The sequence below is a fragment of the Plecotus auritus genome, assembly GCF_963455305.1.
Source record: "Plecotus auritus genome assembly, chromosome: 8".
Lineage (NCBI taxonomy): Eukaryota > Metazoa > Chordata > Mammalia > Chiroptera > Vespertilionidae > Plecotus > Plecotus auritus.
Window position 1 is genome coordinate 58,962,577 of NC_137782.1, and position 12,858 is coordinate 58,975,434.

Genomic DNA, 12,858 nt, shown 5'->3' on the forward strand with positions numbered 1-12,858 from the left:
GTGGTGCCGGTAGCTAGTGTTTGTGGAGTGTGTGGTCACTGTGAGATGATGTGCTAAGGCTTCACACATCTTATCTAAACCTCGAGATAACTCCGTGATGCAGGCACTTCTGAAATACCCAAAATACCCATTGTTTGAGTCAGGAAACTGAGGCTCAGAGAGGTGAAGTGCTTGGCCCAAGGCCCCAGCTGATGAGAGAAACCAGGCCTTAAACACAGCTCTGGGGAGCCTCCCAGGACCAGGGAACCTCAGGTCTGTCTTTCCACCCCCTGCCCCACCTCATTCCCCAGGCCCCCAACCCTCTATGCTTTAGGGGGGCCCAGCCTTCTCAGAGACAGCCTGTGAGGGACCCCATCATCCTGCCCTGCTTCCTGGGGGTGGCAGAAGCAGCCTGTTGAATCTCATCATTCACAAATTGGGCAGAAAATCCTACGGTCCAGACGTCCAATGAGACTGAAGAGGCCAGAAGAAGAGACCCTCACATGGCCGCCTGGCTGTAAATCATAATCACTGCAGCACAGGCATCGACAGGCCCTAGTGGTGCAATTAAGCACCTAATTATGCTGAAAGAAACAAGGCAAGTCCACACCATAACCAGGCTCAGCTTCTTCCCTGCTCGCCTGTGGCCCAGGCCTTTCCAGGCACGGCAGGGCCCCTGGGCCATCCGGCAGATAGGCTGGTATTTTCTCCTGAGCACCGTCAATTTGGGTCCCGGGTGCCAGACCTTTCCTACATATGGTAGCCCCAGGAGGTGCTGGGGTGGGGAACAGGGGTCAGATGGTCCCTTCCCAGGCCAGCTCCTGCTCAGAGCTCTGCCACTCCCGTGCCTCCATCAGCAACACCCAGCCACTCCACCAGCCTGCCGGCATGTTCAGAACCCAACTCAGGGTCTCCCCAAATCTGGGCCCGAGAAAGCCTCACCCACTGTAGTCTGACCCTCCCAAGTCATCATTCCCAACGCTGCTTCCACACTCAGGCACAGTCCATCTCCAAATCCCATTGATCTCTCCTCTGAACATCATTGGGTCCCTCTCCTTCCCTCCGGGATCCAGATCCTCGTGCACTGGCCAGAGCAAGGTTCCAGCTTGTCTCATCTGGGTCATCACCCCAGCCTCCTCCTGGGTCCCTGTGGAGCCACTCTGGCCTCTTCCAACCTGTTCTCCCATGACAGCCAGACAGATCTTTTTAAAATGCCCCCAACTTAGAATCCTTCCTTCTATTGCTCCCTGAAGTGACTGTCAGGAGGGGGAACACTTTGGGGTCTCATCCCTGCCTCTCCTCAGCCACACCAGCCTCCAATCGTTCCTCCAACACACACAGCCAGAGAAGTTCCCTTTTCTGCTGGTCAAGTCCTCTATACTTCAGTGCTCATCTCAAATAGCACCTCCTCCAGGAAGCCCTCCAGGCCCCCCAGTCTAGGTCAGGTCCTGTTACTGGCTCAGACTCCCATGTAGCTCTCCTCACTGTGATGATCACAACTGTCACTTGCTTTTTCATCATGTGATTACTGGGTTAACATCCATCTCCCACACTGACTGGGAGCACCCTGAGGCTTGGGTGTGTGTGACCATGGCCTTCACAGAGGCATCTTCAGGGCCCTCAACTGCAGCCTGGCTGCTCTCCGGATGTTTCAAGGGATTCCCAGGATGGATGTGATACTGTTGTAATTAGCCTAGTTATTATAACAGGAAAGGAGCAAAGGGAAGGCCAACTATTATAGGCATGTCACTGGGCAGCTTCACCAGGAAGCTACAACTTTACCCTCCCCAGGGGAAGGGAAAGGGAAGGTAGATGCATGCCCAGTAAAGTGGGGGTGACATCAGGAATGTACTTGTCTGTCAGTCACACGTGGGGACAGGTCATTAGCCAGAATGGGCATGGCCACTGCAAGGGTGTGAAATTCGAGATATTTATTCCCCTAAACACATGCTTCCTGGCATTCTCCCGTGTGGCCCACAGCCATGTGGACCCCACACACAATGGACGAATGGACCGTAACTAGCCTGACGCTGGACTGGACCCGGCGGCAACATGGAACGGAAACTCTGGACACTGGCTTTGCTTCTAGCTCTCCCGAAGCCCCCGCTGCACTTCCTCTATGACTGGGCTAAGGGAAATGGGGCTTTGGAAACCCAGGGGTGTAATTTCACATGAATAAAAATAACTCATCCTCCCGTGTGCGTCTCAGAAAATTCTTTTTCTGGAGATATCCTAAGGACTCCACCCCAGCACTCAGGGGGGAAAGGGATACCTCAACTTCCCCGGTAACAGATGGAGTGATTTTTGCCTCCACATGAGTCTCGCCTCGCCTCGCCTTCCTTGCAGACTGCAGGACTTAATGCCTACGTGTGCTGCGAGGTACTGCAGGAATTTCAAGAAAAGATGGAAATGTCTACAGCAGAAAATGAAGTCACAGGGCACCCTGACCCACCCTTGGCCTGATAATGCAGACTTCGTGGACTGCTCCCGGCCCCCACCCCCAACCCCATCCGTGCGGCACCCACAGGTGCACCACACGTGGGGGGCAGCCAGGCAGGACAGGAGGGGCTTGACCTGCAGGCCACTTGGTTGATCTGACAAATACAGCTGCCTCTTAACGAACCAGTTACGGAGATTCTCGGTGGGGCTGCAGAGTGCTTCCTGAGACCTCTTGGGCTGTTCCTGGCTTTGGGGGTTTGGCTGGGGGGGTAGCAGGTTAGGATGAGTGGGCCAGAGCACTAAGCCACATGTACATGGGACCTGAGCTTCCCATGGCTCTGTCAGACGGAAGCAGGTGACATGAACTGAGTCTACAGCACAAGCAACTTCAGTTAGGCGGGAGGAGGAGCTACCGGTGATGAAGGCAGCTGGGCCTACTGGGAACAAAGTTGTGTGTGGAGAACTTCACCTCATCTCAAAATTAGGAAGTTGGGAACCATCTCTACTTGCAAAACTGGTTAAGGGGAAATTAACCTAAAGTATAAAACAAAGAACTTCAATTAGATCAAAAGAAAAACTCCCAGAACTTAAAAATGGCTGATAAGCAGGAGAATTTGCCTGAACCACAGGAATGAGACTCCGATGGTGACAAACCACCCAGGGAGATGTTTTTAAGGCCAGAGGCCCTTTCCCAGGCCCCTAGCTAAATGAGATCATTCATGTAAAGCACTCAGCACGGCTCCTGACATGCTAAGCACTCAGTGAATGGTAACTGCATTATTATTATTATTACTATCTTATCCCAGGTGTCTGTCCTCCCACCCACATAAGCGATCCTGTGGTTCCCCTCTGATTTCCTGCAGAAAAGCTGGGCCTCTTTCACTGCTCCAACCGCCACCGCCCCACCCCCCTGCCCCGTGTGCTGGGAATAGGAATCTGTGATTTACAGATTCATGTTGTTTCCACTCTAGTAACCACAGTCATTCACACAGCCATATACATAGGACTTTACAGTTTCCAAAGTGTTTGCATATAGGTGTCGGACATCAGTGATGGGGAAAGGGAGGTGCAGGGAGATGGCAGAGCTGGAGTCAGGACTCGGCTCCCGGGACCTCAGTGCTGGTCCCAGTGTGTCCTCACAATCCGCACCACCCCCCCCCACCCCCGCTCAGCACAGCCCCTCTGCACCCCCCGAGGGTTACCATGCGGTCCCCACAGGTCCCTGAGCACCATCAAGGCCCCGGAAGCTAACTGTACGTCCTCCTTCAGAACCCCAATGCTACCCAGCTGGTAGACTGCATTGTTTGGCTCCCATGGTGTTTCCAAAAATCAAATTAGGTCCCAACAGTTAAAAATCAGGAGATACTGTCATGGCCGGTTTGACTCTGTGGTTAGAGTGTTGGCCTGTGGACCAAAGGGTCTTGGGTTCAATTCCCAGTCAAGGACACATACCTGGGTTTCAGGTTCAATCCCTAGCCCCAGTTGGGGCACCTGCAGGGGGCAACCAATGATGTCTCTCTCACATCAATGTTTCTCTCTCTCTCTCTCTCTCTCTCTCTCTCTCTCTCTCTCTCGCACGCGCGCGCCCGCCCCCCCAGACTCCCTCCCTTCCACTCTCTCTGAAAATCAATGGAAAAAATATCCTCAGGTGAAGATTAACAACAACAAAAAAAAAATCAGGAGATATTCCACTAAAATTGGGATTTTTAGAAGACATGGAACTGTTGGGCCGGAACAGCACCTGGGTTCTGCTGGACGTGAAGGAGTGAAGCCCTGCACGAGTCCTTCCCTCCTTCACATCACCTGTACACATACATGTCCTGGCATGGGATGCATGTCACGTTGGTGTGTCCATGTGTCAAAATCTGTCTGGGTTTATGCCCCCATTGGCCTGAGGGTGTGTATGTATGTGTAACAGTCATTTGGTAATTTTTTTAAAGAACAGTTTATGGATTTTGAAAGAGATAAGAAGGGAGAGGGAGAGGGAGAGAGAGAGAGAAACATCAATGTGAGAGTGTAACATCGATTAGTGCCTCCTGCACGCCCCCTACTGGGATGAAGCCCAAAAACCTTGGCATGTGCCCTGACAGGAAATCAAACCAGCAACCTTTCAACGCACAGGATGATGCCCAACCGAGCCACACCGGCCAGGCACTGTGCTAGGCTCTGGAACTGAAACAGTGAATCAGGCAGGCACAGTTCAGCCCTACTGTCTGCAGGGGGAGTCACAGGGATGCATAATTACAAAAGGAAATGCAGCCAGCAGGGGAAAGGAAGGTGCCCGCTGAGTCACAGGGTCAAGGGAGGCTTCCTGACTTTAGCGCTAAAGGAAGAGAGAGGAACAGACAGGGACTGTCCGGTGAGAAGGCAGAGGCAGCAGGGTTGGGAGGGGCAGGGGAGCCAGGTCAAGCCAGACAAGACAGCCCAGAGGGTGAGCAGGGAGCCAGAGCCTCGAAGGCGACAGGGAAAGTCTGAGCTTCTAGACTGCAGGAAACCAGGTTGGGCATCTACTGATGGTGCCGCCAACTAAATGTCCACGTATTTAAGAGCAGTCACCTGTGTGACGCTGTCTGCAGAAGGAGCAGTCTGTGAGACCCCAACCAGACCCCGAGAGCCCCAGCTGGTGTAGGAAATCAGGGGCCAAGGTGGGGGAGAGTGGTTGCACACTCACTCTGAGCACGTTTATTTTATTATCTAATTAGCATCTTCACATTCTCCTCACGTGGGGCCAGCAGCCTCTAATTCTAATCCTCTAAAATCAATTAGATTATTCTCTCCTTTGCCTGAGATGCTCCTTAAACCCCAAACAAAATCATAGAAGAGAGAGTTGCGATAAGCGGGTCGGGGGGGGGGGATGTATAAATATACAGAGATCTACCTGCCTGGACTTATCAGGTGGTGTTTGAGCAAGAAACGAGACATCACATATGGATGTGCCCTTGGCAGAGAGGGTGAGGGTGAGGGGCCGGGGGTGGAGAGGGGGGGACCAGCATCCACCCTAAACTGGAAATGGCTCAAATTTCTAGACCCCAACTCTGAAAGGCCCTGCAGCAAACAGCACAAGTGATGCTTTTACGGCCCTCTCCTCCCCCTCACCTGCCCACCTTTTGTCTGAGGAGCTGCGGGAGCCCCCTCCCAGGCCTCCTGCCTCTTCTCTGCCACCCCATCCCTCCCAGTGCCTGCTCAACACTGTGGCTTCTGCTGTGGCTCCTCGGTGCATCTGTGTCTAGTCACCTTTGGGGTCCCGAGCTCCCCAAGTCCTTGAAAAGTTGTGGAAGAAGCAGCAGAAGAACGAACTTGGAGGCCACTCCCCACGCGTACACACCCATATCCCTGAGCACCTGCATTTTCCGAGTGTGTTGGTGTGGGCCTCTGGCTTCCTGCCAGGATGACCTCCTGCCCACGCGCAATCCCAGCCTGGTCTCATGGCCACATGGATCCCCAGGCTGTCCCTTCTGCTCAGTCCCTTTCGCCTCCTTTCTCAATTCTGCCTGCCTCTCCTGGGCCCCTCTTTGAGTGCCCCTCTACCACAAAAACAGTCACTCACTCTGGGTCCCCACCTCCTTGGGCTCCAGCACAGCCTATAGACAAAGAACTGGAGTCAGCTCAGCCACACCATACCCTCTAGCAAGTCTCTAGGCCTCAGTTGCCCCACCTGCAAAATGGGTGAGTGCTTGTCCTTTCCTATGGAGGTGTAGCCATGAAAAAATGAGTCAATGCATAAAAGGCCTAGCCAGTCCTCAAATCCTTCGGCACAGCTCCCCCACCCGCCTCACCCCAGGAGCCAGGGGACCCAAGTGACCGTGAGAGGTTGCGGCTGTCAGTCGTGATGGGCCGAAAAAAGCCAGCTCAGTCTCATTAGGCCCTGTTGGTTCCCCAAATAAAAAATGCTGCTGAGACAGACATGAAGCATCAGGGACGCACACAGCCTTGGTTCCCGACAAGAGAGAATGCGTCTTCTCTTCCCCTGTCATTTTTTGTGCCTGTCATTCAATGAACTTGAAAAATCTCCAGCTTTTAAAAAACAGATCAGAGCCATCCCTCCCCACCCCCACCCCCTCTGTTTTTCTTCTCCTCCGTCCTCTTGCCCAAGCTCCCTGCAGTACTGGACCAAATTTTTTTTAAAATTACAGCTGTGTCCTCCATTAGAGCCCGTGCGAGAAGTCATTATAGAACTCACACTTATTTTGGTCGCGTCCTTCCCTGCGTCTTCCTGCTGAGATGCTTTTAGCTGTTGGGAGCAGGAGGGGCGGAGAAAGCAGAGAGAAGCCATTAGCACCACTGGGTGGGGGTTCGGACAACAGCTAAGATTCTAGCAGCAGGTGAACTCTGGGGACCCTGGGATCCAGCGCTGGGGGCCCCTCAGCTCTGTGTCCACTCAGGGAGTGGAAGTGAGTCAGGGTAAAACAGGCTGTATCTGGGGGTAAATGGGGTGGGTGCGTGTGAAGGCAGAACGTGAGTCTGCGCGGTGTGCCTGTCTGTACACCTGTGTCTGTGTCTGTGCATGGGTTGTATTTTCAGGTGTGTCACACACATGAGTGAGTGTCTGCAGCAGACACTGTCGGAGCCCTGCCCACAAGCTGTTCCCTGCAAGCTGGCCCGGAGGGACCCAGCTGCAAAGACCAGCACCTCGGCCTCAGGGCTATCTCTGAGCACTGGATCCTCTAAGCCAGTGTGGCGGGGAGTCGACACTCCCAGGAGCAGGACAGAGCTTAATACGCATTTGTGACTATGTGAGAGGCTCTCTCCTGAACCTGCAAGAATGTGTGACCAACGCCATGTGTGCACAGGGAGGTGTGTGAATGTACGCGAGTGGGTGGGCAGAGAGGGTGTGTTTGCATATTATTTGCATATATACAAGTGTGAGAATAAAAGAGTTTCAGCTTGGGTTCCCCCAGATGCAGCCCCAAGACAAAGACTTGAGTGCAAGTAGTTTATCAGGAGGGGATCCCAGGAAACATCAGTAGGGGAGTGAGTGAGGGGGACAAGAAAGGGAGGAAGTCAGTAATGGGTGCATCATCAAGCCAGTACCCACCGTGGGCAACTGGAACTTACTCCCACTGGGCACCTCAGGGAGAGAGCACAGACCTCTTCATTTATGCCAGCTGAGGGGCGAGGGCGCTGGGGGACTATCCTCCAACTCCTGTGCTCGTGACGGAGTGCTCCTCCAGCCGGCCTCGCTGACCAGCAGGCTCTGTTGTCCACAGAAAACCCTCAGATAGAGTAACAGGGTTTGCTGTTGGCAGTGGGGCTGGTGGCAGGGGGTGGTGTATGCCCGGGTGTGTGGGCAGGGACATCAACAGCATCTGGTCCCGTGGCGGGCACATATGAACGTGTCGGTGCGTGGAGGCAAGTGCATGCACAGAGGCCGGCCGCCGGGGTGTGCCTGCATGTGTGTGGAAGGGGGCATGCCTGGAGCTCGTGAACTCGGCAATAGTGTCTGCCGTGTTCGCGGGGGCCTTTCCAACACAGCTGTCCATGCAGCTCGGAGAAGTGGCGGGAGGTGAGTCAGATCACCTGGAGCCAGCTTCTGGGCCTCTGCCTCAGTTTCCCCACCTGTACACGGAAGTGTAGCTGCCGTGGCTGCACTCTGTGCTCTATGGAGGGCTCTCTGGTGGTGCCCATCCCAAGTGCTCAGGACAGCTCTGCCTCCTGCCGGAAAACAAGCCTCCATTTCAGGAAGAAGTGGGGCGGGGGGAGGGGAGAGAGGTGGGTGCTGCAGGGACAGAGTGGGAGCCCAGACCCCTCGGAAGAGATGAGGGGCAGAGACACCCCACCCGGGGCCATTTCTGGGTGGAGTACCTGATTCGAGGCCCACGCCTGCTTGTCGGTCCAGTCCCTGTGGCTCCGCACGTACCACCACTGGATCTCCAGCGAGTAGGAGGGGGAGCCGCTGCCGCGGAAGGAGCAGGCCATCTCCACGTCCTCGCCCGTCCGCGCCGTCATGTCGTGGGGCGTCTCTGTGAACAGGGCTGTGGGGAGAAACGGGGGAGGAGTAGCCGGGGCTCAGGAAACCGGGGCTGCGGGCACAGCGCTGGTGGGTGGGAGAGGTGCAGAGGTGGGAGCCGCCAGGCCTGTGGGTGGGGCCCCTGGAGAAGTCAGCGAGGGGTGTGCAGCAGCAGCTGGCAAGACGGGGGATGAAGGAGTTGCCTTGGTCCCCGAATGCCCCACTGGAGCCCGGGTTCTGTCCCAGAGCCGGCTCCACCAGAGACTCACGCAGGGAGCAATGGGTCAGAGGAGGCTGGGTTGCAAGGTGTGAGCAAGGAGGCCAGGAGGCCAGGAAGGAAGCTGCCCGTCTCATCAATTCTTCCAGATTTCTCCAGGTGCCTGCACCCCAGTCCCCTCCCGGGTTATTCCCAACCCCAGTGCTCAGTGTAGTGGTCACCCAGGAATGTTGCCTCCGTCGGCCCTCCCACCCAGCCCCATCTTGCCACTGCAGCCCTCCAGGCCCCACCCAGCAGGGCAGAAACGCAAGTGGAAGGAAAGGCTGCGATGGGCTTCCTTGGGTGGGGGTGGGGCTCCATCAGGGGGACCTGAGGAGGGGGGCCTCCACCCACCTCATTCAGTCTCCCTCTGGCCACTGGTCTGCCCAAACTAATGGAAAACTCGGACCCTGGGCCACCAGTTCCTTTCACTGATGCAGAGCTCAGAGAGGGCAGTGTCTGGCCTGGGATTGCTCAGCAGCCAGGGGTCACAAGGTCAGGCCCCAGGCCTCAAGTCCTTGGCCATCCCTCTCACCCTCAAAAGCCCTGGTGGACCCCCCCACAGCCACCTCTCCCCTCAAATCCCATCAATGGTCACATAGAGAGGACTGTCCAACAGGAAGAAGCATGTTCGAGGCACACAGAACTTTTAAGTTTCTAGTAGCCACATTAAAAAAAAGGTTTTCTTAAACAGAAGAAATGAATTTTAATAATGTATTTTAGTTAACCCAAAATATCCAAAATATTATTTCAAATAATAAAATAATTAATGAGATAGTTTACATTCTTTTGTTTTGCTAAGTCTTGGAAATCCAGTGTGTATTTTACATGATCACACGCATCTCAGCTTAGACCAGGCACACTGCCGGTGCTCGGGCCACCTACGCTGGCATCCCAGCAGGGGAGGCTCCGTGCCAGCCTCAGCTCCTCCCCCTCACAGGTCCCCATTGCTGAGGCAGCAGCCATAGCCCAGTGCCACGGAGTGACCCTCCCAAGGCCACGCTTCGAGTCTGGATTTGAACCCAGGCTTGTCTGACTCCCAAGACCCTTCTCATCCCATGAATTCAAATTCTTTTTGGTTGTAGAGCTCTTTTTCCTTAAAGAGAAGTAATCTCAAGTGGCCAACCTTCCAGGGTCCTGTTGGGCCAGAGGGGGTCTGTTTCATTCTGAGTGCAAGGCCTGGGCAGGCACAGCGGAGACGCCACCCAGCCCGAGGCCACCGGGGAGGCTTCCTAGAGGAGGTGGTGCCCAGGCAGTCCTGAGTCAGGAGTGGGCAGGGGTGGCTTTTGGTCAGAAGACTAAGAGTCTGGCTCCAAGACCTCTGGGGCCAGGTGAGTTGGCTGTGGGTGTGGGCTCTGGTCCCAGATTCTCTCTGATCCCCTCGGGCCCTCCTAGGAACTGCCTAGGTGGGATGGGGTGGGGGAGGGCCCCTCAGGATCCACTGGCTCCAACCTTAGTGGTGAAGGGGGCAGGATGTCTTCAGGACAAGTGGAGAAACTGAGGCTCTGAGCAGTGGATGGCATATCTGAGTCTCCCTGTTCACCGGTGGCAACATGAAGGCCTGCTCCAGGCACCGCCCCAAGGACCCGCCACCAGGGACCCTTCACGCGGGGAGAAGCTGTGTATTTGAGAAAGCACGGCGAGGCAGGACTGGGAGCCGGGAATGGAGAACTGAGCCTGTGTTTGCCAAAGACTTGCTGTGTGACTTTGGGAGAAGCTTTCCTCCTCTCCGAGCCTCAATTTGCTCCTCTGTACAGTGGGGATTAGAATTCATGGTTGGAGAACCCCACCAGCTCAGACAATCTGAGGGATGGGTCACTGCTACTTGGGGGAAGGGAAGCTTGAGGGAGGAGGAGGTGGCATGCCAGCCGGGCCCTGAAGGACGGGTGGCAGAGGCAAGAAGAAAGGGAGTGTTGTGAGCCAAGGCAACAGGAAGAGAAAGCCAGAGAGCCTTGTTTAAAAAAAAAAAAGCACAACATTCATTGAGCATCCTCGCACCAGGCAGACACGGTCTCTAATCCACTCACTCCCATTCGACAGATGAGGAGAACAAGGCTCAGAAAGATGACATGACTTGCGCAAGATTCACAGAACTGGGTTTTGAACCTACATCTGACCAGCAGTTGTGACCGAGACCCAGGGATCCATCAGCCTCAGAATCTGGTCCGAATTATCAGGTGAAATTGAGCCGCCAGGCTCCACACTTCTGCATCTGCTTCCTGACTCTGACAAGGGCAGCCCAGGTCCTCCCACCTCCCCCGAAAGTGGCAGCTCTAACTGGTGAGAGGTTCTTGCTCCCTCTCCTAACCCTGTGAGTGAAAACATCCTATCAGCACCAGAAACTGGTAGGTGACCCGCCCTGATTTTGATGATGATGATGCAATAACAAACTCTAATAAATGCAGAGTCCTTGGTTTGTGGCAGGCACTGAGCCAAGCCCTTTACACACAGTTCTCATGTTCCCACCATCATGCTAAGGAGCAGGTGTGATCATTACGATTCCCATTTCCAGGTGGGAAGACTGAGGCTCAGAGAGGTTAAGAGTGAGTAGGTAGTTACTTCTGCACCCAGTTCTAGAGGGCTCTAGAGTGGAAGCCAGTAATTTCTAGAACTTGCTCCTGCAGCTCTTTTTCCCGATCCCCCACCCCCACCCTCCCTCCAGCCACCAGACCCCCAATCTCCACATTAGCATCCCTGCTGAGTTTAGGACATAAAATCCATGTCTCCTCTTTGACTTCCTCCTGTCCCTGAGCCCTCCTCCCTGCCAGGTGACTCCTCACAGCCAGCCCCTGGGGAGGCGGTATAATTATAGATTTTTGAGAAGGACACAATTGTGTTCTCCAGCCCCAGGGCCCGAGCAGGGCTGGGCTTGCTGGGAAGACAATTAAAACCACTGTCTGCAAATTAGGGTTCTGCAGGAAAAGGAGGAAGAGGCTTGATTGTATGCAACATCTTCCTTTCTGCTTTTAATGGGGGGAGGGTGGCGGGGGGCGTATTTAATACCCCCAGACCTGGTTACCAGGGCATCACCTGCAGGAAAGAGCTTGTGGCCCTAGCGCAGCCTCTCAGTTTGGCTTCTGGAAAGGCAGGGGTGACCTGGAAGAGCTTACCCGCCCTTCAAGAGCAGGGCCCTGACCTTCTTCCGAACCTTCCAGACCCTAGAATACCTAGGGCTTTGCCTTCAGGTCTGGGTTCAAATCCTGTTTCCTCTACCCCTAGCTGTGTGACCGGACAAGCCCGTCTACCTCTCTGAGCCTCAGATTCTTTATCGCATAAAGTAGAGGATGAAGGGATGCAGGGGAGGATTACACAAGGCAACATACGCCTCATGCACATAGTAGATGCTCAAGAAACAGCACTGCTTTCTCTCACCTTCTAGCTCAAAATTCTCTCCCAAGAAAGATTTTAAAGATGCCTCTTTGTAACCTCATTAGGTTATGCAGTGGACACAACATCTGTATTTCATTCACACCCGGGCCCCACGGCCTCTCATCCATCAGTCCTGTATCTCCTCTGCTTCCTCATTCCCCCCCACAAGCAACCAGTGGGACTCACTAGGCCCCAAAGGGGGTTGTCGGCCAAAGGCAGTCCCAGCTCAGGCCCCAGCTCCCTCTGTCTCTGAGTTCAGATTCCTCATCGCAGACCCTCTGGTTCAGCCTCAAATCTTCTTTCCCTCTGCACAGTCTTCCCTGCTGTTTTGAGCTGCTTCCTCCAGGAAGCCTGCAGGAGTTAGACCCCAGCCCACCCATCAATCTCTGCCAGAGTGAGAGCAGGGGGACTAGTGGCAGGGGCAGCACCTGGGCAGGGGAACCAAGCGGAGCTGGAGCATGAGAAAGGCAAAGGAAAGCGAGCAGAGAGAACCAGTGTGGCCCTGCGGGCCCTTGGTTACCTCCCCGCCCAGGCCCTCCTTGGTGTCCCCGGAGTCTCCGAGTCCTCCCCTCCCTGCCCCACTAGAAAGTGTTAGAGGAAGAGACTGAGTGTCTGTCTCTCCCCGTCCCCTGGGAGCTTCCCCAGGACAGGGCCCCTGCACTGTCCAGCATGGAGCAGGCACGTAGGAGGTGCTATTAGGCATTTGTTGAATAAATAAAGAAATAGCCTGGCTGCATGGCTCAGTGGTTGAGCGTCGACCTATGAACCAGGAGGTCACAGTTCGATTCCCCATCAGGGCACATGCCCGGGTTGCAGGCTCAATCCCCAGTGTGGGGCATGCAGGAGGCAGCCGATCAATGATTCTCTG

General features: G+C 54.8%; 1 protein-coding gene across 1 annotated transcript in view; it reads right to left on the minus strand.

The window, feature by feature from the left end:
• Positions 1-12,858, minus strand: part of VSTM2L (V-set and transmembrane domain containing 2 like) — a 33,065-nt gene that overhangs the window by 4,692 nt on the left and 15,515 nt on the right. Inside the window, exons 2-3 of the mRNA XM_080683438.1 lie at positions 8,221-8,390; positions 6,599-6,649 (exon numbers count right to left, since the gene is read on the minus strand). Of these exons, the coding sequence (XP_080539564.1) occupies positions 6,599-6,649; positions 8,221-8,390 (221 nt within the window). The remainder of the gene's footprint in view (positions 1-6,598; positions 6,650-8,220; positions 8,391-12,858) is intronic.